The following is a 24,075-nucleotide window of genomic DNA, read 5'->3' as shown; positions in this document are numbered from 1 at the left end:
GAAATTTTCCCCAATCGAATTCTGGCTGTGTCAAAGAATAAAGGTGGTCATAGCAACTTGCTGACATTCAAGTTTGTAAGAACTGCACAAACTCTGTTTTTGTTTGTTCGTTTGTCTATATATTGTATTTCCAAGCATTTTTGCACATATTCCAATAAATCACTGTACCCATTTCCCATTTTTCTAGCAAAACATTAAAATGAACAGGTGCCTTGAGACTTTTGCACCACACTGCAGAACCACATTGTTTATTTCACATAACTGTTTTCTGCTTATTTTGTGTTTTTCCTTTCTCTCACTGGTTTGCACTTACCCAGATTCAGCAAACATTTAAAACCACATTCTCATGACAGCTGGTGGACTGCTCAGTAGATGTTAACCAAATCTGATCAAATCACACTTAGTCTTAAACTGTTGTTGTTGTTTATGTTTTACAATATCATATTTGTATAAAGGTTCTGTAGGTGCTCACCCTGCAGTGTATAACAACCACATGTAGCGGATCAGCATTGAGCCAGCTCTCCATGGCCTTACAAATGGTGCAGATCTTATCCAAAGGTGGAGCATGCAGGTCAGGCCAGCCTGTATCCAGGGTCTAAAAACAACACCATTAGACACGTGAACACACACACTATCGCTCACAACCACAAGACTCATCCTCTGTCCCTATGCTTTACAAATCAATAATATCTTGCTCACATTTGCTCACTAGCCTGAGTTAATCAAGTAGACTGACAGAGGTGTACAGTTGCGCTATTTGAAGTAAATGCCAGATGCCTTACCTTTGGGTTCATTCTAGAGAGATCTTGTCTTTTCTCTGACAGGTTGATGATCTAAAGAAAACATAACACAACAAAGCACAGGTCTTAAAATGTTGTCTCTAAGATTTCTGCATTCTTCCTTAACAAAAGTTCTTACAAATGCATGAAATCACTCTGGGATCAAGTCAAGATTACATGAAAGCCCACCACCTTTCAACACTTTCAACACAGTTACAGCACATTTCTAGGGGAGAGCAGCAAATGGACCGGCACTGACCAGGTAATTGTCTGCATGCTTGGACTTGAGCATACGCGTGACATCCTTCAGGTTGTGTGAGTAGATCTCCTCGGAGCACCCCCGGGGGAAGGACACAGCTATGATACGCTCTGTGATATACGTAAGGTCGAGTTCATATCCCTCCTCCATTATGAATCTTTGGCTTTCCTGTTAAAAAATATCCAAGCAGAGACACAAGAGGAAAAAGCCCTTCAGTCTCACAGCACTGCAGGTGACTCAAGTCAATATTTGATGGTCAAAGTCCTCAGCTTTTGTCATTGTGTACGTGTTCTCATAGATAACTTTAGGGAATGACTTCGATGCCAGATTGTATGACACAGCATACTGTGTTTACACAGCAACGGTCAGTAGTGTGTGCCACAGATACTATACTCTCTTAGACAATACAACATATCGCAATCTTTTTAACCTTTTGAGCATGACAGATAATGAACTTCTCTGGACTGCAAAAAGACACAGGAGAAGACTGGACATGAGCAATCTAGGAACCGCAGTCGGTGATCCACAGCAACAATGACAAAGACAAAGAAAACTTTCAAAGAACTCCGGTTGAAACCAGTTTCTGTAAATCCCTGAGTGACGGTGTGTCCCTGTGACCTCATGGCCATGAACTTCCTGCTATGGTGGTCTAGGAAGAGCCAGTCTCCCACTGCTACTCAACACATCCCACAGACTCTTCTCTTGCTCTCTTATCTCGGTATCTTAGTACGGCCTCTTTGTCACTCTGTACGGCTCGGCAGCGAGAGAGTAGCAAGTTGTTGCCAACTGACCTCATAGTCATAAGTTAGTGTGGAAAACCCAAGTCTTTATAGACTGAAGTCCAGCTTGGTTACAGAATTCTGTCTCCTGCTTGTGACAAGAAATTTTCAAATTAAAAGGGATTAAAATAGTTCCAAAAATTACGTTTTTGATGAATTAAAGTCTTCAACTCTTAAGCTTTCTTTCGTTCTTCATGTGCTCTTACATTCTAAATTAAAGCCAGTACTGATCTGTCTTTCAAAAAGAGTTAATTAACTAAGATTCAAGAACCAGATTTTTTTCTTTTTGGAAAACTGTGTTATGCTAAATTTTATAAACAGAAAACTGTCTGTAAATGAAACCAAATCCCGGGTTAAGAAATGATTTATACTCCTGTCTTGCATTTGTAAGAGACTACTGTTCAACAGAATCTGAATCTTTTTTTTTTTTTTCCCCAAATATTAAATTTTTCACAAGCACACTCACAAAAACAGAAGCACATTGCTAAAGCTGCCAAAGATATCATCATCGCTCTTCTTGACTGAACCCGATTGTTTGTTGTGATTAAACGATCCTGTCGAGAATGCGTCCATTAATTAACTCTGAGACGACTGCAGGCTACAGCCCATCACTTTGAAGGGGCACAGTGAGGGAGCCATAAATCAGGGACAGTGTAGCCATGGCTTAAATGAACCCTCAGAGCGGAATGAAAGAGGCCATGTGAAGAGGTCATCACTGGTAGGGACTGTGCTGTGTTTTTGTGAGTGTGTGTGTTGGTGGAGGAGGCGCTCAGGTCCTCAGGTCGTTGAAGCTAATGACCGGGTTAGTTTATTTCCCTAGTGACTTTAAGGAAAAACTGTTGACTAATGGGAAATTAATGAACAGACAGGCCAGGGCTTAGGCTCTGCGTCCAGGGCATGGCAATGGGAAGAAGGCACAGTAATATTTTGAAAGTGTCAAAGTACTGTGCTAACTGTGTGGAAAAGGTATCAACTTAACCAACATTTAACATTAGTGTGACCCAGGAGTGCCAAAGAATGATACTGGCTCAATTTTCTGCAAGAAGCAGTATAATTGTATTTTAAAGCAAAACTTTAACGTGTTCCCTTCTTCTTTAGAGACATAACTTTTAAGTTCATAAAGTTAAAAATGAAGCTTTAGTCTGGCTTTCTGCAAATCTGCAATTTTCCAACAAGAAACTAATAAATTTTTAATTATACCACTAAACAGAGTGAAAAAGAAAGGTTTCCACCCAGTTCAAATGGGCGGAACCCATCTCTAAAGATGCGCAAATGTAGCCAGTATCTAAAAATGACATAACACGTGACAGAACTTCTAAGTAGTATTCGATTTTTCATATGAAACATTCATGTGCAGTGGCACTGCAGTAATCAGCATTTTCCTCTCAATTCTCCCACCCTTCACTCAGTCCACCGAGAGCAGCTTGCCCCAGCACGCACTAAAGATAATTGGTCTTTAATTTGCACTGACTGCTTTTGTTCCTGGTTTGAGGCACAGCATTAGCTCACAAAGACAGAATAAGCAGTACCAAGGAACTCAAATCCAGAGCCCACCCATGGCACTGTGAGAGCAAGGCTGGTAGAGGAGTGCGGGAGACGGAGAGAGATTCGAGGTTGCCAGGTTTTACGGTGAACAAGCTGCAACAGGTTTACTAAGGTCAGGATGTTGGGGGATTAGGGTGTGTCTGGCTCCCCAAGCTCCAACCCTTGCAGGTAGGTGCTTGACTAGGCTACACTGCTGCTGTCAGCCACGTTCACACACGCATGACCATCACTTAGGACTCATTCCAAATGCCTTTCTTACCTGAAACCTTGCTGAAAATAAATTAATCAAACATTCCTTTATGAGTAATGAAATGTTGAGGAGCGTACGGTGAAGCGTGCTGGGATGAAGGCCTTTTTAACGGGCCACACCCATCACCTGGCCACCACATGGAATCTTCCACTCTGCACGAGCAGGTGAACCATGAGATAAAAGAAGCGGCATCGTGGAATAGGGCATAAAAACCAATGAGGACCGTCTTTGTATCCAGACATGGGCAAGCCCTGTGGGTTAAATCACAGCCTGATCATGTGAGCAATGACCTCATGGCTGTTTATTTTAAAGTCTATTGTGGTAACAAGGGTTGGCAAAAACTTTACATACTTGTCACTCACAAATAATAAGACTCTACAGAGCCTCAGCAACTAAACTGATCTATGTGCAACTTTGTGATTAAGCTGTCTACAGCATCCCTAACTGGATTTTCCATTAGTGAATTTAATATGTAACGTAATATGTGCACAAACTAGTAGAAGAAATAGGCTTGTTGAGATTAAAGAAAGAAAAATGTAATTTTCAAGTTTAGGGAGAATGCTGCATATTATTTTTTTCTGAAAACATCACTGCTACAATGACAAATAAACCCTAAGCTTTAAAATTTGTGCAGGATATGTGATTTTCAGAACTAATCAATGCATTATTTTAATTTTGGATTTACTATCTTGCTTGTAAAAGCCTATTGAAAATATGACAAATTTGTATTACAAGCCATTATTAGAATCCAAAACAAATCGGTATTACCTAACTAAATTCCCCAATGCATAGTCAAGAGGATAGCTTGCAAATCACTAAGAAACAAGATGAGACAGAGCGAAACAAAAAAAAAAGAGCACATATGAAAGCAATCAGGGCATCCCTTCCCCCATTCACACTCCCAAATTGGTTCTGTTGGCTCAAACTTCAGTCCTGTGATTGACATGCTGCGGCAACAGCCTCCATTTTTGAGACAGCTTGAATATTTTCACAGGTCAATTAAACTGAAATGATGGGACTGAAACGAAAAAAATGATCAAGCTTGCTTTATCTGATACAGAGTGAGCGCAGCCTCAGCCAACGTTGAGGTGATAAACCTCAAAACTTCCCAGCACGTAGAAGTCCTCTATTAAATACCTATGGAAAAAGCAGGTACACATGCATAACACTGCTGTCTCTTTGGGAGAATTTGGAAAGATTAACAGCCTTCGAAGCTGTTGTCTGCAAACCTGAGTAACACCTAAAGTGCCATAAAATGCTTCAGGAAGTCTGGCTGCCTGCAGGCTGCTGCCGGACAAAAATGTTTTCCTACTCTGCATTTAGCTTTAATTCTTTCTTTGTCCCGTACAAAAGACTTTTTCATGCCCTCTCCAGCAAGCAGAACCCATTTGTTTTTTTCTCCCTCTGTCGTGTGGCTGGAGTCCCCTGATAATATTTAGCGATTACATCTAACAGCCTTCTAATAACTCTGATACCATCAGCTTCACCATTCGAAAACCGCCATGTATTCATACTTGGCGTGAGTGTGGCACCATGCTGTGGAATAACATGCTCACAGAGACATGACAGGCTTTAAGAGCCCAGAGAAGGACAAGGCCACAGTTTGTTCTGGCCTTTTCCTGTCAGGGGCTCTGTATGTTTATGCTGTGGCTTTGACACCCATTCACTGCTGAAGGACTGAAATAAACAAGCCCTGAGAACTATTGAAAAAAGCCACAGACGTGGATGCAGAGTATTTTTAGTACGTTTATTTTGTAACTCTGGAACTCTAGCATGTATTTGTCTCACATTTTCACGAGGCATTTTGAAGGAAATAAAAATGACAGCCCTGGCTCTGAGCAAATCTGTGCACCCAGAAGGCTCCTAAAGCAGTCCCTAATTACCATTTTCAATCCCAGGGTCAGCGTGGAATGTGCTCCAGAATGGATTACGTTAGCACTCTCCCTTTATCTATCCCCGCCACCCTCTCTTTTTCTTTAAAACAATTTTTGCCACTTTATTGCTTTCATTCTCCTTCGTTCTCCAGGTCTCCTATATGTTTAATGAGTTGCACATGTACAGAGAGTGGTGCTGTGACAAAATGAAATGCCCCACTGCTCTGTCTCATGCTGGGATCACAGTGTTCTGCTTACAGTACACAGTCCCAACCCTCTGCCAACCCACCTGTCCAAACTACACTATCGGGATCCCCATTCATGTGTTGCTCTGCCAGCCCTTTTTAAGTGCCTCCTGTTACCAGTCATGAAAAATAATAATAATAATAACTCTGTGTTTCTGACTCATTTCTTTTCGCCTGGAGGGGTAGATATTAGTCATGCAACTCTAAATTAAACCAAATCTTGGAAGAGTTCAGCTTGCAAAATGCTCACAACAACTCACAAGCTAGCTGCAAGAGGGTGTAAATGCAGGAAGACCTAGACTCTTCACTGGAGGGAAAGGAGGAAAGCAATATTCAGGTGAAGAGGAGCTGTAGCTGCTATCATATAAGGACACTTGTGCATGTCATCAACAATGGCTGCCTAAGAATCATAGCCTTAAGGCTGCACATACCATGCAGCAGCTGAAACTCAAAAGACAGACAGAAAGAAAAAAGACAAACTTTCTTAATCAGTCGTCTCTCTCGAATATTTGTCCACGAGTACAACACCCCAAACAGAAAGGTAGGCCCTATCTCTTTGAAGCTTTTTGGACTACTGGACGCAAGTCCTCCACAAGAACAGTCCCATATGTTTCACATTATAAAAGGTCTTCAGTAGACCATAGCCCACAACAGCAAGGAACCCCAAATTATAGCTACTGCAGAATACAATTCACTGGGGGAAACGTTTAAAGGGTAAAAAGACTACTAAGCCTGACTTTATGAAGTTTCAGTTAAAGGCATTTAAATGGTTCTATTTAAAAACATGATGTAAAAATAAAGACATTAAAAAAATCAGATGAGAATGAATGACTCGCTTCCCTGTTTTCAGAATTTTTATACCAGAGCGCGCGCACACACGCACGCACGCACACCCTGTTTCTAACCAAAGTAAATACAAAGAATTGCCCTGTTTTACTCTCTGGACGACCTCACTGCAGTGTGACTGTTGAAAAGTTCTCCACAGAGTGGAAGTCTCATCCCGCTTTTTAAAGCACTGACCAGCCAGAGTTAAAACTCCTGTCTTCTTCTGGCGAACTGTTTCAGACAACATGCCTTACCTTTTTAAAGTGAAAGCGACGACTTGTTTTTTGGGGGGGAGGGGGGAGTCTTCTTTTCCTCCTTTTTTATGTAAGTTTAAGCTGTAGAAAGAAAAGGAATATGATAAAGTCCGGAGTCTCAAAGAGCCCTCAGCCGTCAAACAGGCTTACTGTGGGCTGGGAGGCTCATTTTCCTCTGCTGGAATGCGCTCTCTGCCTATTCGGAGTTTGCTTGGACCCAGGGGCTCTTTTCGCTCCTTTCTGTCACTGCTGGTAATAAAATCAAATCTTGCTCGTATCCTGAAAAAAAAGGGGAAAGCTGCTGCTGCTATTTCTCCTATGCCTCCAAAACACTCCCTCTAGTCCAGGCTACCGCTGCAGCCGCCACAAGTCCTGGCATGGGATAGTCCTCCTACCGCTCCGCCGTGGGTGTCTGCCTTCTTCCCTCCCCTTTCAACCTACCTCCCCTCGCTTTGGCCTCCTCCCTCTGCCCCCTTCCATTTGTTTGTTCTCACCCTCACTACTCATACATAGACTTTAATTTCCTGCCAACCCCCACCCACATAATCACCTTTCATATGGCTGCTGTACAAGTAAATACATATTCATGACATAATGAAATATATAATTGTAAGAAATTATAACCTACCGTTTAAAATCTTTAATATATAAGTAAGTTTAAATTAGGCTACAACTTAATGTTTCATAAATGTACATTTTATTTCCTCAGTAGTTCATGGGTGTACTACAAATATTCAAACCGTCAGTTTTTTTTGTTTGTTTTTTTTGAGAATAGTCACTTTATTACATTAACATAGACCGAGTTAAAATTACTCACACATATTATAAAGATCTCCAGCGGTCCAAATCAGCCTCCTTCAGAAGGTAAATCTTGGGTCTTTCATGATATCTCATGCACTGCTTTTATTTATTTATGAAGTTTTTTAACAGATATTTCAAGCTACCATCAAATAACTAAAGAGTAAAACTTCACTCTCAATCTGTGTAAGATCAAGGGTAAAATAGTGAGTTGCATTTAAACAGGGATCCAAGATCAACTTTAGCATTACAATCAGAGTCATCCTTAGAAACAATGCTGTCTAGCTAACTTCTTCTCATACATGCAACAGCTAATTTAAATGAACCAGAACAAAAAGGCATGTAAAATTCTGTGACAACTTTATTTTGATAGCGGGCAACAGCATTTTAGTAGCAACAATTTTCTACAGTTACAATGTAAAATATGTTGTATTGCAATGTATAACATATATTGTAAGCTAAGCCTCAGGATTTGCAATTAACAAAAACAAAAATGTTCTCTCAATAATGCATGAATTAACCTGTCATGACCACACAACACAACAAAAGTGACATCTATTCAGAGGTCATGTTAAAGACAAAATCAACAGGCATTTATTATATATTGTTATAAAAAGTCATCATGTAGTAAAACTAACTGAAATAAGGTTATATCTACTAAAAATCTATTATGATAAAGGTGTAAAATAGCACTCAGCATCTAATATTGAAACTTTCAATCATTACAACCTGCAAACAAAAAAAGTCTAAAAAAAAAAAAAAAACCCCAAACAAAAACAAAACACCGCCCCAATCTTTTAAGTACAATACTTTTTTTCTTTTTTTTTTGAAAAGCAAATGGTTATATATAAAAAAAAAAAGCAAACAAGCAAATTGCAAAGGACATGCTACTCTTATGTGATTAATTATTATCATTCTGTGGAATGAATTAAAAGTGTGTGTTAGCACTATAAACTGTACTGCTGGTGGATGTAAAGGTCATAGTAGAGGTGTAATCCACACTGCCTCTACGAGATCCACTCCTCGAGCCGGTACGAGACCCAGCCCTTGAGCCAGAGCGAGATCCTGGGTTAGAGACATTGTAAGGGCTGCTGATTCCCTTGGTAGACACAGACGAGGCTTGCAGCATCTTCATGCCATTGCTTTCCTCCACCATGCAGCTGTCCATGGCTTCTTTGTAGGATATTTTCAGTTTAGTCTTGGGACAGGTCAGGTTCTTCTGGTGGTTCCGAGTGTCTTGAAGCTTCTGGGCCCCCTGACCATCTAGCCATTTTCTGCGGATAGCCTCTTCAATACTGACGCGACGTCCAGTGCCAGGTTCAATCAGGCCCCCTGTCAGGTACTGAAACTCCAAAAATCTCTGGCCAGCCTCATAAGGCAGCCATGTCTCCTTGACTGCCTCTGCCGCAGACATCCTTCTTTTAGTCTTCACATCCTCAAAGCCAACATAAGCTTTCTGGGCAGGTTTCAGTTTACTGGCCATGCTTTCATCAATGATGCTCTGATGGACAGCATCTTGCAGTGACAGTCTCTCACCAGTAGCAGGGTTGATGATACCACCTGTGCATGCCTGGGCCTCCAGCAACCTCTGTGCTGTAAGAGTGTCAACTATGCCTCTTCTAAGCGCTTCACTAACAGTTATTTTCTCCAAGGTCTCTGTGTCAAATATAGCCCCCACGGGGCTGTGGTCATCAAACATCTCAGGGGGAGAGACTGTAATAGATATACTGTTGAAGCGTTTACGGACAGTAGGAGAAGATGGTGTTGTGTGGGTGGGGCTGCTGCAGGTGATCATGTCATCAACATTGCTGGCTGCAATGGTCATTTCAAGGCTGCTGCTTCTGCTGGCAATTTCGTCAGCAAATTGGGTCAAGGTCATTGTTCCAGCACGATACTTATCCAAAGTGCTCTGGTTAATGACACCACGCTCTAGGCAGTCCTGAATATCATGTTGGAGTCCAGTTTTTCTATCTACTATAACCAAGCGTGCAGAGCCATCTGACCCTGTTATAGTTATTTCCTCCCACTCACACTCCTGCTCTGACAAGTCCAGGAAAGTATCGTAGTCAATCAGCTCACGGTGGTAGGCCTCCCTCACTGACATTTCAAGCCCAGTGTCTGGATCGACGATTACAACCCGCCTCTTGCGTAGGATATTTGTGCGGCTTTCCTGCGTCTTCTGGGGCTTTCTCTTGTCTCTTAGTGGCAGCAGTATTAGACCTGTTTTTTCATCTTTGATGCACCTTTCCTTCAGCTGAAGATAGGTCAGGTTCTCCTTGGTATTAGGATCAAAGAATCCTTTTGTGTCATCCCCTTCATAAGATAAGATTTCATTCATCTCCTTATCAAAGTATCCTCTTTTATAGGCAACAGCAACATCAATACGATGGCTCTCTTTGGGGTCAATAATCCCACCACTGGCAATCTGAGCCTCGAGCAGTCGGATTCCATGACCCTTCTCAATAAGATCTTTCTCAATAGCTTGGAAGAGGGATATAGTTTTTCCTGTGTTTGGGTCTCTGTATCCTATTACTGCCTTCTCTGCAGACAACAGCTTGCCCTTAAACTCCTTCCCTATCAGACCTCTCTTGCTGGCGTCTTCCACTGTCAAGAAAACATTGTTGACTGGATCAACTATGAAGCCAGAAGCAGCCTGGGCCTCAAGAAGCTCCAACGTGGTGCCTCTCATAAGCAGACCCTCCTTCATTGCCTGATAAAAAGGTAGTATTCTGTCATTGGCTTCATCATAGATCCCGGCAATACAGGTAGAGCCATGGAGATAGGTCTTTAGCTTGTCTTCAATATCTCTGCTAGTGAGTTTGCCCTGACTGAGCTTCTGCAAGTCAGTTTCATCCAGAAGTTCAGATTTGACGAGTTCCGAGACAGAGACTTCACCACGGAGACCTTTCACTGTCAAGGGTTTTTCTGGACCAGAGATCAGAAGCAAGCCAGAAACAGGTTCCACTGTACACTTCATCCGAAGGTCATTGTAAGTTGTCTTCTGTCCAGTTGTTGGATCCAGATAGCAGGTTGGTTTTTTAGTCAGAGCCCTGTAGAGGTCCTCGTCAATAAGATTGCGGTCCAAGGCCAGATCTTTTGGTAGGAAGACACCCAAAACAGGATCCAGTATACCCCCAACAGACTCTTGAGCCTGGAGCAAGCGGATGGTTGTCTCTTTGTCTATGTGGCCTTGTCTGCAAGCCTGACCCACAGATAACACTTTGCCAGAGTATGGATCTTTGAAACCTGTGCTAGCAGCTTCAGCTTTCAACAAGACATCTCTGTCTTCTGTGTCTACAATCCCTCTTGAACAGGCGGTATCCACAGGCATCTTCTCATTAAATGCAGGATCCACTATGTAGCCCGTTGCTGCCTGAGCTTCCAGAAGCTTAAGGGCACTCTCTGGGCTGAGCATATTCTTGTTTTTGGCTTCAGTGAATGGGATTTTCCGTTGAGAAGTAGATGTCATACCAGCAATGATGCCACTGCCCTTAAGGTTAACCTGGATGTCTGCAGCTACCTCGCTCACTGTCCTTCTTCCCTTTAGGAGCTCATCTAGAGTAGCTTTACTAATGATACCACAGTCGCAAAGCTGATGGGCTGTAACTTTGCGGCGCACCCCGTCAAACAGAAGCTTTGAAGGATCAATGGTTTGGACCTTCTCATCTGTCTGGGTCTGCCTATTCAGAGTGTTGGGCCTCTGCTGCAGTCTGCGTATTTCTCTTTCCAGGGACTCCTTCTTGAGAGCCAGCTCTTTTGCCTCTTTCTCTGAGCTCAACAGACGGCTCTTGTACCTTTCTTCAATACTCGTTAGCTCCCTCGTGAGCCTCTCGATCTCGCTCTTGAGGGAAAGCCTCTCTCGATCGGCCCTATCTCTGTCTGACTCGCACTGCCTAATCTGAGAACTTTTCATCTCATACTGGCTCTTTATAGTGCTTAGCTCCTTGAAAATTGAATTTTTCTCCTCCTGCAGCTGCTGTTTGTTTCGACGCTCGGACTCTAGTGTGACTTTGATGCGATTGAGCTCTTCTTCTAACCGCAGCTGACGATTCTTGTCCTGCTCCAACAGTTTAATCCTGGACAGCAAACTATCCTTCTCCAGCAGCAGATCACTGTATTTGCTTTGGGATTCTTGCACCACAAGCGATGTCTGTGAAGAGATAAGAAAGTATGGTGTCATGTATACAAGACATTTTCCCACATATAGAATACAAACAATTTAAATTAAATTACATGTCCTTCATTTGCTAGACCTGTCTGAACTAAAGTACATACGTGTGCATACCAGCATGTTAGTGTTAAACTGTTTAATGGTATGAAGTTCATAAGTGCCATAAGTGAATGGGTAAATGAAATGCACAGCTATTTTGTAAGTAAAAACATGCAAAAATGCTAAGCTAAAAGAGGCAAATCACAAATTATAGACAACTACTCTGATATCAGGCTCACTTTTATTGCATGTATACCAAGTCATGCAAAGAGCGATATAAATTAGATGTGATGATTATATGGTAATGATCCGTCAGTACAATCAAAAATACCTCAATTGACTGCTTTTGGAATTTGTTTATTTCCAATTTAAGCTTTTCTCTCTCGTTGGTCAGGTCATTGATGAGACCCTGGAGCTCTGACGTCCTCTTGATGCTACTCTGGAGCTGGACATGCAAGGCTGAAATCTGAGTAGCACTTTCTCCATCAATAGCATCTTTGCTGAGCTTCATCTCGTCTCTCTCTTGTCTAACGGTTCTCAGCTCCTCCTCCAATTTCAGTCTCTCCTTTGTGAGGTTCTGTGTCAGAGTCTTCAGCTTCTCGATCTCCGTGGTGTACTCATTAAGTTGGCGGCTCTTCTCCTCAATGGTCTTATAAAGGCTTTCATTACGCAGGTTTAGTTCATGAACACGGGTCAATTCCTGCTGGAGCTTCTGTTTCTGTGTCTTCAGCTCAGTTGTTACACTTGCCAGTTCCTCCTTGGTGGCTTTGTGATCCCTCAGACTCTTATCCAGAGCCTCCTGAAGAGCCTTGAGATCCTGCTCATACTTTCTCCCAGTAGTGGAAGCCTCTATCTGAATAGATTTTAGCGAGCTAATTGTGGTCGTATGCTCTCTGCAAGTATGTGTCATCCTCTCCAACTCAGCCTCCATTCGTTTTCTACGAGTAAACTCCTCCTGAGTTGCCTGCTTCTGCGTTGCCAGTTCAGCTTCCTTCCCATCCAGAGAGCTTTGAAGTTCCCTGACACGACTCTGCAGCCTGGCATAATTCTGCTCAGCCTTAGTTTTCTCAGTGGCCTGCTTTTCCAGCTCCACTCGAGTGATACGGATCTCCTGCTCAGACACTTTCAGTTTGTTAATTGTCTCCTGATAGGAAGTGTTCTTTGCCTTCAGCTCTGCCTCAGCTTGTTTCAGGTGATTTATTTCCAACTCCAGAGCTCTCCGCTTCTTCCCTTCTTCCTCCAGGTTAAATGTTAGCACGCTGATTTGCCGGGACTTTTCCTGATTGTTTCTGGTGGCTTCCTTCAATTTGAGCTCATTCTCTTCTCTCTGCTGCTTGAGAGTTATCAGCTGCACCTCCAGCTCACTGCGCACCCTAGTCTCTTGTGCCACTGAGGCCCTCTGCTGGTTGACCTCCTGCTCTGCCCTGCTTTTCTGCTCCTCTGTAATAGCAATCGCCTGCCTCAGTCTCCTCAGCTCCTCCTCTACATCTCTCTTCTCAGCAGCGAGTCTTTCAAGTTGCAGCCTCAGCTCTGCTGCGTCTTCTTCTTTCTGCTGTGAGGCTTTCAGGATTGTGGTCTTGGTAACGTGGATCTCTGTCTCGTATGTCTGCTTAAGTTGATTAATCTCCTGGGTGCACTGTGTTCTTACCTTTGACATTTCAGATTCAGCATTTCGTCGACGTGCCGCCTCCTCCTCCAGCTGCATCTTCATCCTCTCAAGCTCACGTTCCTTGTCTTTCACTGCCTTTTCTAAGTCAATCCTAGTCCAGCTGAGTTCTTCCAGTTCTTTCTGTCTGCGGCGAACAGCCCCTTCATACTCCTCTTGTTGGCTGTTGTAGCGCTCCTCTGCCAGCCTCCTTTTCCGTTTTTCTTCATCAAGTTGGTATTTAATACGCGTCAGCTCATCATTAAGCTCATGAAGCTTGCTCTGTGTGCTGCCCAGGCTCTCCTTGGCAGCATTAACCTGCAATACTGAGGTTCTCTTCACTTCCTCAGTACAAATGACTTGATCTTGTAACTGACTAAGCTCCATCTTATACTGGGCCATAGCATCCTCCAGAGACTTGTTTTTCTGGTTACGATCATTGAGGTCCTCCTTCAGACGCCTCAGTTCCTCCTCAAGCATCTCAATCTTGGTGTTCCTCATCTGAGGAAAGACAGGGCAAAAACAGAAAGCACATCAGTTACATCCTGTCATACTCTCACATAAACCTGTTTTTTAATGTATAATTCATTTTTTCTAATATTTCTCATATTATTAAAATATCATATATTAACAGAAATACTTGTTTTTAAACCACAATATGCAAATTCAGTAACCACCTTCAGCTCTTCCATGTTCTTCAGCAACTCCCCTAAGAACTTGTAGTAGTCACTAGAGCGGGTAAGTAGCTCTATATAATGAGTCTGTAGGTCACCTGCCTGATGAGACAAAATTAACAGATGATGAGCAATTTGATAATGATTACATTTTTAAAGGACACAAAGAAATAAGGGAGTAACTTTAATTGTATTATATAAACCTATAAAGAAAGTAATCACTGTTCAATTCAACAAAACAAATGGCAATTAATCAATAACTCCAAAAATATACAGTGGCTAATTTGGTTTCCAAATGTGCAACAATAACAATGGTAACGCTCACAATAAACAAAGTTAAAATATTTCTAAATATGCATATGAAAAGGTGATTAGAGCAAAGTATTTGGGCCAACGTCCATACCTCTTGTCTGACAGCAGAAGCAGGGGACTGCAGCATAGTTCTCTTGATGGGAACATTGAGAAGAGTTTCCAGGCCTGAACCGTAGGAAGCCAGCTGCAGCTCATAGTCCTGAAAACATACAACACGATATGAACTTTCATATTGTTTCATATTGTATGCATCTACAAGCCTAGCAAACTTGTAGATGCATAACTGTATTTTAAATTCAACTACCAACCTTTATAGAGGCAGCACATGTGTTTGCATTTTTCTGGACATCCTCTACGTGCTCCTTCTTTCCTTTGATTTCATTGTGAAGTGCCTATACATAAAAAAACACATACAGTTATTGCTGAATAATAAAAAATCCATGAAACACATAGCAGTAAATGGTAGATATTTCCAATTCAAAATCAGATCAGGCCAGTTCAAAACAATACAAAACAATAAACATGATGTAAACAGAGAAAGACATACCTTCTGCTGATTGAGGTGGTCCATTAGGGTCTGGATGTCACTGATCTTAACGGTCTGAAGGGTGTCCTGGCGCTTCCTGGCATTGTCTATCCACTGTTCCAGGGAAGTGCTGCCCTGCTGATAATGCTTTAACTGATTCTCCTGCTTCTCCAGGTCCCACACTCTGAAGGAAAAGGAAGTGGAAGGAATGAAAGAATATTTTTAGTGTTGTTACCAGCAATGGTGAATGGGCAACACAGAAAAATAAGTATTGGACCAATGTGAACATGGATGAATTATTCTATCATACCTGCTATCTATCTGTGATTGGATGCGGCGCCAGCGGTCAGTCAACTGACCCACCAAGTCTGAGTACTTGGATAAATCTACGTCACATTTGTAGAAGGAGTCAGAAATTTGATCATTCAAGTGCACTGCTTTAGAAAGCTCAGACTCCACAGATGTCAGCAGGTCTCTCTTCTGTTCCAAATCACTCTTCATTTGCTACAATACAAAATAACAGACGCAAAAAAAAGAATACTTAGAACCATTTATCTAAACCAGATTACATTTTTAAAACTGGTGCTGCACACTTGGACAATGTATGTCATGATTTTGATATATTAAAAAAAAAAATCGTAACTCGAGATAAAAGCAGACATTTACACCTGGTTATTTCATACAAAAAAAGAAAAGTAGTAAAACAGTAAACTCTTAATAGTGCTGAGTCAAAGTATTGGTTATAATTGGTTATTATTTGATCACTGCTAGTAAAAAGGAGCCAAGTAAAATGATTGTAGATTTCAATCCCTACTTGCATAAAAGCAGCTGCAGTGTCAGAACACTCCTATAAAAATTTTAAGTGTGCCATTTAAATTGTGTCATAAAGAAATGGCAGCAACTCATGATGCAGAAAAATGACTACTATTATAACACTGTTATAACACATTTTATAGCTTGATAAGCCATTTTATACTGGCTCCGAATTATAACCTGTGGAGAAACTAGCTTTCAAAGAATGCTTAAAAGCTAATTAATAATACACTATTTTTATATCATTTAACTCATATTAGTAGCCTATATTACTCTACCACAGACATACTGGTATTGGAATATAGACTGATGATTTATTTATTCATGTATTTTTTGTTCTCGCCCACCTAGAAGATACAATTCTAAGATACAGATGGAAGCTGAGAGAAGAATTACATTTTAGCAAAGCAAGAGACAACACTTCTGAAAATATAAAATGTGTATCAAACCTTTAGTGTGAGCCGCTGGTTTTCCAGCTCCCGAAGATCCAGAGAGCTGGTCTCCTTCTCGGTCAGTCGGGCCTCGTGAACTTTAATGATATCCTCGACCTGGATAAGGCTCTGAAGCAAGGCCTTAAGTGCTGATAGTCTGTTGCAAAAATGTAGTCAGGACATTAAAAAATAATGTTAAGGATATTGAACTTGTAAGAACAACTACAACTTCTGTTCCCACACTTTATCACTTTTTTTTTTTTTTTTTTTTTTACACAGCATTTACTCAACCACGACAGAATGGATATAATGTACCTCTGAAGGTAGATTGAATGGAGGTCCTGCAGGCCTGCAAGTTTTTGACTGTTTAAATCTAATTCAGAGCGAAGGAACTTGGCTTGCTCCGAGTCTGCAGGAATCCCTTCCAGCTGCTTTGTAATCAACTCTCGGAGGTGCAAGTACTCATCGTAAATTGAGTCCAGGTCTTGGTTCATAGCCTAGAAATTAATATTATCTGATATTCAGTTAAATCAAATCTTAAAATGTCTTTTTTTTCCTTTCAAAATGAGGGTTTCATGATGCTATCATCGCTAATAGACTGTAAAGGATCTTATGTAATACAATGTGAGTATTATCTATATTTTATTTATACTTTATAAGAATAAATTACCTGGAGCTTCTGAATATGCACTGAGCACTCATACACACTGTTATCCCCCAGAGGAATGTGGAGATGACTGGTAAGACCGTATTCAGCCGACTCCAGCCTGCGTCGAAGCTCCTGCAGACTAGTGAGCAGTGTCAGGCTTAAGGAGGAGCTCGGTGGTGGAGTCTGGTTGTTGGGTTTTGGGGCAGAGACTTTGGTCACCTTGACCTTTTCCACTTTTTGGGATTCTGTCTCTTTCTCCCCTTTATTGAATGACAAAGATGACTTTATTGACATAAAAGCACTATTTTCTTAAAAAATCAACTTCAAAGAATTGTGCTGGTTTGCCCTTATACAACATTCATGGGTGAAGCATACACCCTGGTCTTTGGTTTTGGATTTTTGTTTTACACTTTTAACAATGGCTCATAAGGACTAATACAACTACTAAACTCCAGAATACAAACTGATTATAAAATACTGATTAAGATTAATATAAATGAATATAAATAATTTTTATTCATAGTTAAATCCTGCTTCTTAAAGCCAGCTTTGCTAGCATGGTAAAGTAGACAATTGTAACGATAAGTAAAGTGACAGTAAATTACTAAACAGAAAAAGGTCATAACAATCCAAGGTAACAAACCGTTACACTCGTAGGAATAGGGCAAAGAGAATTTAAACTCACTGTACGCAGGCAGCTGGACGATCAGTGTATCATAGTGGGCCTGGGCCTTGTCAAAGTTGCCCTGGATTAATTTCTTTTCCTCTTCCCCAAACATTTCAGAACCTTGACTGGTACGCATGAACTCCTGGTAATGAGTCTCCAGTCCTTTGATGACGTTGCGGTACTCATCAGGACGCATCTTTGAAAGCTGCAGGACAATTGAGAAGGATTAGACACAGCACCAGGCACAATGAAACAATGGAAACAGGAGCAAACACAGACTTTGCTTAGTATGAATGCAATATTTCATTTTAATGTTATTTGTGATCTTACCATGGTGATGGTGAGAGAGTTGATGTAATCGATGTCTTTCAGGCAATACTGCCAGGAAATGAGACTCTTGATGTTGATGAAGAGTTGATTCCAGATGCTCATGATGGCTTCATAATACTGCTCATTTCTGGGGAACAGCACAAGCAAACACTTTAGGAAGAACTGGATAAAGCAAAACTGCAGAAAAAAAACGCCCCACAATGCATCCAGTACTGTATATGAAGCAAAGCATCACATTCTATAGAACAGAAGAATAAGATGAGCTTCAGCAGGCTAAATCAATACGTGACTGAATGTTTCTTACTTGGTGGCGATTCCGATGCTGAGGGGGTTTGGCGGGGGGATGAGCAGGCACACCGAGGGAATCATCATGTCGAGACCTCCTGGCCCCGTCACAAGCCACTTGCTGCGCTGCGAGTTGTCCTTCAGGATGCCCTCATTTCCTTTCATAATACCTTTCTGAAACACGCAGATCATACTGAATTATACCTGCAAGATTTAACTCTTCTATTCTATTCATATGTGTGTGGGTGTAAAAATGTATCTTACCTGGTCTTGTTTAAAGTCACATAAGGCCTGGACCATGATCGGGCCGCTGCTCTTTTCCTCGGGGTTGCGAGGCTTCAGCCTGACAATAGACTTGGACTTGCTGACCAGACTTTGGACCTGCCTCTTATTCTCCATGATGCGTGCTTTCTCTGTCTGTGTGAGATCAAATCGAAGTTCTTAACTGAGCTATAAAAGTTTTATGTAGTCTTTAAAAAAACTGGCCTTAATGATTTCCATGTCACTTAAGAGGAAAAGTTTGAGTTTAGCATGTACAGGAAAATCCATTTAGGTGTTTCCCGTGGTATTGTAACCAAGTCCTACAAAAAGATACCTCCAGGTTTTTCAGGAGTTCGGTGAGTTTGTCCAGGGGCGTGTTCTTGTCACAAGTGAATTTGCTTCGAATTGTCTCGTGCTGCTTCTGTAGCTTCATATAGGTCTCATTGGCCTCCTTGAAAAACTGAGGAATAAAGGTTTGTTATTAGTTACATAAAAACATACAAGACTATATACTTTTTTTAATCAAACCAGAGGTAGATATGAGCATTTACTTGGCTGTAGGCAGAATTCTCTTTCAAATGAACATGGATGCATTTAGTGATCTGCAGAAGCCAGCTCCACTGGGTCTGTAAGGTGTCCATGTAGGCCTGCGAGCGCAAATGGAGACCTCAGCACAAAACTGCAGAATAATGCACTGTTTGAAATTAAAATAATAATGAAACCAGAACACCTTACGTCAATCTTATCAGAGGCAGGATGGTTGTTGCCCAGAAGGCCGTCTGATTTCACCTTCAGCTTGTTTAAGTCTTTCTCCTTCACCTCCAGGTCTCTCATCAGCCTCTGTCAAAAAACGAAACAAAACAGAAAGTAAGGACTCCACAATGCCCAGAGAACCAAAACACACAAGACACAAAGAAAATAGAAAAGGCGATTCTCACGGAGTAGCTCTCTTGCTTCTTGGGGATGTAAAAGTCGATGTTCTTGTCGCCCCAGTCAAAGATTAGTTCTTCCTCCTCTCTCTCATTCACCCAAATGATGGCCTGGGAGATCTCCTCGATGATGTTCTGAAGGTCACGCAGCTGATTCAGACGGCTGTGGGACATTTTCTGAAACAAGGCAAATTTCAAATTATAATAATGATAATAATGTGAAAACTAAAGACTCCAACAAACTAAAACATGTTTCTAAGAGGTTATTTATTTATTTAGGTTTTATTAGTATTGTTATTGTTGTTTTTTACCATCAGGCTTTCCCATTCTTGGTCCAGTAGGGAGAGGTGGTACTTTTCACCATTTGCACTCTAAAGAAAGAGATGTTTAATTTAGCTCAGTTTTGAAAATGCCCACAAAAATACTTAATGCACAGTGGGCATAGAAAACAAGGGGTAACTTACAATACAATAATATCACATTACGCTACAAATGCCACACTTAATAACAAGCTATTAAGTAACTCAAGACGGATGCATTATGGTATTCATTTAGTGATCTATTTTCCTGTTATTCAGCTAACTGCTAGATTGGCTCCCTCCCCTGAGTTTCTTCTTCTGCACCATTAATGCACTCCTAATGCAAAGGATGGCATGACATTTTTATGTTTTAAAGAATAACCTTTGAGCTAAAAGAGAAGCTTTATGAGAAACTTCATACCGTGGGTCAGGCAGAGGACGAAAACTTACCAGTTCATCTCTGGCACGTTCCACTTCTAGGCTCCTTTGAATGGAGCTGTGGAAGTTGTTGTGACTTAAGATTTGCTTTTCTATGGCGGCGGAGTCATCTCCCCATGGAGCAGTCTCAACCATGCGCTATAAGATGAAGAATAACAGTTTATCTAACATGCTAAACTACACACTGAACTGGAAAATAAAGTGTTATGTGGAATACCCAAATGCTTGGCCCTATCAAGGTTTATTAACTATTAAATGCAAGAAATAATACGGTAAAATTCATGTCTTGACTTATTTACCTACCCTGTAGGTCCTCTAGGTGTCAGTATAAAATCATTAAGTGCATTGTTAAGCAACTATTCCAACTATTCCCCCCCTGTTGAAAGCACTCAGCTTTGATAGGAGCTCTGCCAGCAAACCAACTCAAGTCAGTCTGTTCTTTACTTGAATGTTTTTTTCTCTCTCTCTCTCGCTTGCCTCTCTCTTAAGGCTTTTGTTCTCTTGCCACTCCCTTTTGCTTTTATGAAAACTTAACTGAAGCTACAGACAAAGGGTCTGACATTAACCAGCATGGTTTAAAGTCTAACAGGAAAAGGTCAACAAAGGCATGTACTGGAATGTCAGCACATTAGCTGAAAGCCTATCTAGCAGCACAAGGCCACATTAGGTGATCTGTCTCTAGCTTTGTAGCCATTTAAGAAAAGCAATGCCCAGCATGCATAAACTGATACAAAAAATATGTTTTGACAGCAGGTAAATGAATTATGACACACAGAAGGGTGAGGCTGGACAAGCTGAATGAATAATAGGGTGTGTTTCTGGTGAGGTGAGAGGTCTGGGGAGGCCATTTTCCCACGAGCATGTTAAGAGATAGGCTAAACTGCCCTGTCCAATAGCAACTGACTCAGTGAAGGGTGTCATATATCACACTCCCTTACTTTTTGCTGCCACAGCTTTTTCACGCTCTCTTTTCCTGCTCTATTTATTTCTACCTCTCTCTTTCTCTTGCTCTCTCTCCCTGTCTATCAGTGGCACTCTCTCCCCTGCTTTATTTCAATCCTCCTACACCCCTCTCGGCTTCTTTCACTCACGGATCAGGTTTTGGCAGGTTTTGTCCAGATGGTTTCAGTTACGAGTGGTCAGAAAGCCTGATAGAGAAAGAGCACAACCTTGCCTTCCTCCTTTTGCATAAAAAAATGATGCACACTAGTGCACCCACGTAGGCATGCATACACAAAGAGTTACAATTATTCAGCCAGAACAAACAGCTCAACTCGCATGATGACCCTAAAAGCGTCAGACGTGGATTCTGATGCTAGTAAGAAGGAATTGGTGTGCAAAAACTGTAATTATGACAACTGATTTCTAAAGTTTTTGCATGTTTTAAAGTGGTACAAAGATCCCTGAAAGCGAGGCAGGTTACTCTGCAGAGACCACGAGCCTATCCCATGGCTGAGTTTAACTATACAGCATATATTTCTTGTGTTTATCGTCTCTGAACATGCGGGGCTCACCTTTTGTTGGGAAATCCAGGCCATAGCATCGTTAAACAACTTCCCCCCCTCAAAGCTTCCACTGCCTCTATTTCGTCTTATAGTCACGCTGCCAACAAGCTGCTGAGCGATAGTAGCATGCATGTGCTGGAACTGTTCGAGGCTGCAGAGTTTTACACAAAAAAAAAGAAAAAAATGCGTTGAATCTTTTAAAATGAACACTAATACACAAGCTGCTAATAAGTGCATATAATCTCTAAACCCACATACATATGCAAAAGTGTATTCAGGATTACTCATACTGCTACACAGTAATGAATTAATGGATGCAAATGCAAACCAAGACAGTACACAGACTCACTCACACGAGTGTACACCTGCACTTTGCAAAGACAAACATACTGCATCCTGTTTTACCTTCTGAAAATACCATTTGGTATACGCAATTGATTCATGGTTTGGCCACAGTTCCTCAGCTGCTCCATGGATTCTTCAGCAAGAAGTAAAAGCCTCTCAGCATCCTTCATGGAACCCCCCTATAAAATCACATAAAACACACACTGATATCTTACATGCTGCAAAATTGTGTTAAGCTAATGTCACACCTAAATTAAGAAGACTTTTTTTTAGTATTCCATATGATATTTTCCCTATAACCAAAGGTTAAAAAAACAAGTCAAATCTCTTGGGTTCAACGTAATATGCCAAAAATACTTACAGTCCGGAGAATCATTTTGGCTCTTTCCAGCTGATCATGACACTGTTGTTGCAAGAATGCGGCTTTTTGCTGAATAGCATTTGCACTGCACATGGGGGAAAAGGATTATTATTCAGAGAACAATGAAGCAGTATTTATTTCTTTATGTACACAGAGAAAATTTGTTTAATATGATTGTAAACGACTTGCGTAACAACATAAGCAGAAGAGGTAAAAATGAAGAAAAGGAATGCTAGGTTCTGGGGATTTTTAATGCTTTGAGTACACAAAGTTTCAAAGACAGATGCTGTGAATTGCTGAGTTGTTGTTGTTCTTCTTAAATGATAGTTGAATTTCACAGAAACTGAAGTGAACAGACGCAGATCTAGCTTTCTTGAAATAAAAATGACTTAAAAATGACTAGTTTGCATTTTATTCCAGTTGACAGTAGTTAAAAGAGCGATTAGTGCAAAAGGGAAAAACAGATGCTGTAATCTTTCAACTCCACCACATCCACCGCATAGTATTTTTTTTTTTTTAATTTCACCACATTACTAAAAGCGAAATAGCTCGACAGTCTTAGGTGCTGACATCATCATGAATTATAGTGGTGGGAGGATGTTTCAAGGGTGTGATGTGACTCGGAACATTGCGCAATATGCCAGGATTACTTGGGTACGTATTCCTAGGGGAAATGAGAAAATGACGACTCTGGTATGGAGATCGAGACTGTGCATTTTGACTGACGAAAGACTAGTTTTAACCACTAATGCAGGCCAACGTCACAAGTTCACCGTGCTGTGCAGTTTCCATTTTATGTGTGCCTGTTCTAATCAAAGGTGGGCTTCCAGTGACCCCCCCAGTTACCTGCTTGATTACATGTTCAATTATATAATTTAAGAACTACTTCATCAAAATAAATAAATAAAAGCTCCCAACTTGCCAGTAATCAGCTGACAAAACCTTGCATAGTATGTAAACTAGTTTCGTTTTCTCCCAGCTAATTCCATTCTTTTTTTAAAATTCCATTCTTTTTTTTTAGTGCGTCACGTAAGACCCCGGCTACTTTTCCCCGTCGTATGCTTTTTACACTTCACAATTACAAATACACCAGCAATTTTCCCACTCCTGAAGCCTCTCAAAAGCAACAGGTGATTTCAGGGCACTTACCTGATAGCACCGCCGCCCGCACCCATGCTAACTTGCATGTTCTGCCCTCCGAAACCTCCGCCGTGCACGGAGTGCCTGGTGAAGTTGGTGGTGTTGCTGTAGGCGAATCCGCCGTCCCCTGCTTGGTAATCCCCTTGGAAGCCGTTTCCACCGACGAACACGTCGTTTCTGTAATTCGACAACTCCGGTCGTGAAGTACTTCTGCTCATGCCGCTTATGGGCAGTTTTGTCTGGGATCCGTACAGACTCATTGCTTATGAGTTTGTTTTGGATAGCTCTCTATGTTTAAAATTCTTAAAATAATAACTTTTTCGTTGTCTTTCTTCTGTGCTGTCCGGACAGCGGACAGACCTTGCGCCTCTCCCCGCCCCGTCTCCTGTTGCGCAGATAATGGTGTGTTGAGAATAGACGGAAGCTGGCTGCTTTTGGACTAAAGAAACCACACCTTGGTGTGTTTACGAAACACAAGCGAACACAGTCCTGTGTGGGAAGATAAGTGCTGGGCATGTCCTTTCACTCTGCAGAAAGTTCGTATTCTATGTTGCAATACCACCGGATAGAATTATAAAGTACAGTAGAGGTCCAACTTTACGCAGTAGAGCTGGAAAGGGCGGGGGGACTAACCTGACTCCAATAAT

General features: G+C 41.4%; 2 protein-coding genes across 4 annotated transcripts in view; both read right to left on the bottom strand.

The window, feature by feature from the left end:
• The window catches only part of LOC116318659 (tensin-3), a 33,508-nt gene extending 26,233 nt beyond the window's left edge, over nucleotides 1-7,275 (bottom strand). The window contains exons 1-4 of one of the 2 annotated variants that reach the window (XM_031737739.2): nucleotides 6,811-7,275; nucleotides 1,039-1,206; nucleotides 783-833; nucleotides 473-595 (exon numbers count right to left, since the gene is read on the bottom strand). In XM_031737739.2, coding sequence (XP_031593599.1) covers nucleotides 473-595; nucleotides 783-833; nucleotides 1,039-1,188 — 324 coding nt within the window. In that variant the 5' untranslated portion in view covers nucleotides 1,189-1,206; nucleotides 6,811-7,275. Of the gene's footprint in view, nucleotides 1-472; nucleotides 596-782; nucleotides 834-1,038; nucleotides 1,207-6,810 lie in introns of those variants that run through there. The other variant, XM_039602084.1, reaches the window with a different exon arrangement.
• Nucleotides 7,276-7,951: 676 nt separating this feature from the next.
• Nucleotides 7,952-23,946, bottom strand: LOC116318690 (desmoplakin). 2 transcript variants are annotated; one of them, XM_031737786.2, is made up of 24 exons: nucleotides 23,438-23,946; nucleotides 22,289-22,373; nucleotides 21,988-22,106; nucleotides 21,592-21,733; nucleotides 20,090-20,215; nucleotides 19,652-19,711; nucleotides 19,350-19,517; nucleotides 19,147-19,251; nucleotides 18,963-19,058; nucleotides 18,746-18,871; nucleotides 18,415-18,567; nucleotides 18,170-18,324; nucleotides 17,866-17,992; nucleotides 17,554-17,740; nucleotides 16,890-17,128; nucleotides 16,535-16,716; nucleotides 16,238-16,376; nucleotides 15,286-15,479; nucleotides 14,997-15,159; nucleotides 14,758-14,841; nucleotides 14,541-14,648; nucleotides 14,141-14,239; nucleotides 12,150-13,964; nucleotides 7,952-11,758 (listed from the first exon to the last, which is right to left on the bottom strand). In XM_031737786.2, exons 1-24 carry the CDS (start codon nucleotides 23,686-23,688, stop codon nucleotides 8,537-8,539), a joined length of 8,145 nt encoding a protein of 2,714 aa, XP_031593646.1. In that variant the 5' UTR covers nucleotides 23,689-23,946; the 3' UTR covers nucleotides 7,952-8,536. The 2 variants fall into 2 exon arrangements, with proteins under 2 accessions (XP_031593646.1, XP_031593647.1); XM_031737787.2 differs by having other exon boundaries at nucleotides 13,467-13,964; nucleotides 23,438-23,942.
• Between the last annotated feature and the right edge of the window lie 129 nt (nucleotides 23,947-24,075).

This window comes from Oreochromis aureus, linkage group 18 (assembly GCF_013358895.1).
Source record: "Oreochromis aureus strain Israel breed Guangdong linkage group 18, ZZ_aureus, whole genome shotgun sequence".
NCBI classification, from domain to species: domain Eukaryota; kingdom Metazoa; phylum Chordata; class Actinopteri; order Cichliformes; family Cichlidae; genus Oreochromis; species Oreochromis aureus.
The sequence above is the reverse complement of the archived record's forward strand: the minus strand, read 5'-3'. Positions and strand labels throughout refer to the sequence as shown.

Coding starts and splice junctions, on each gene's coding strand:
- LOC116318690 (XM_031737786.2), bottom strand. CDS start 23,688: ATGAGTCTGTACGGATCCCAGACAAAACTGCCCATAAGCGGCATGAGC. Junction 19,059..19,146: donor CTGCCTCTGATAAGATTGAC/GTAAGGTGTTCT, acceptor TTGCGCTCGCAG/GCCTACATGGACACCTTACA. Junction 18,872..18,962: donor AGAATTCTGCCTACAGCCAA/GTAAATGCTCAT, acceptor TTTATTCCTCAG/TTTTTCAAGGAGGCCAATGA.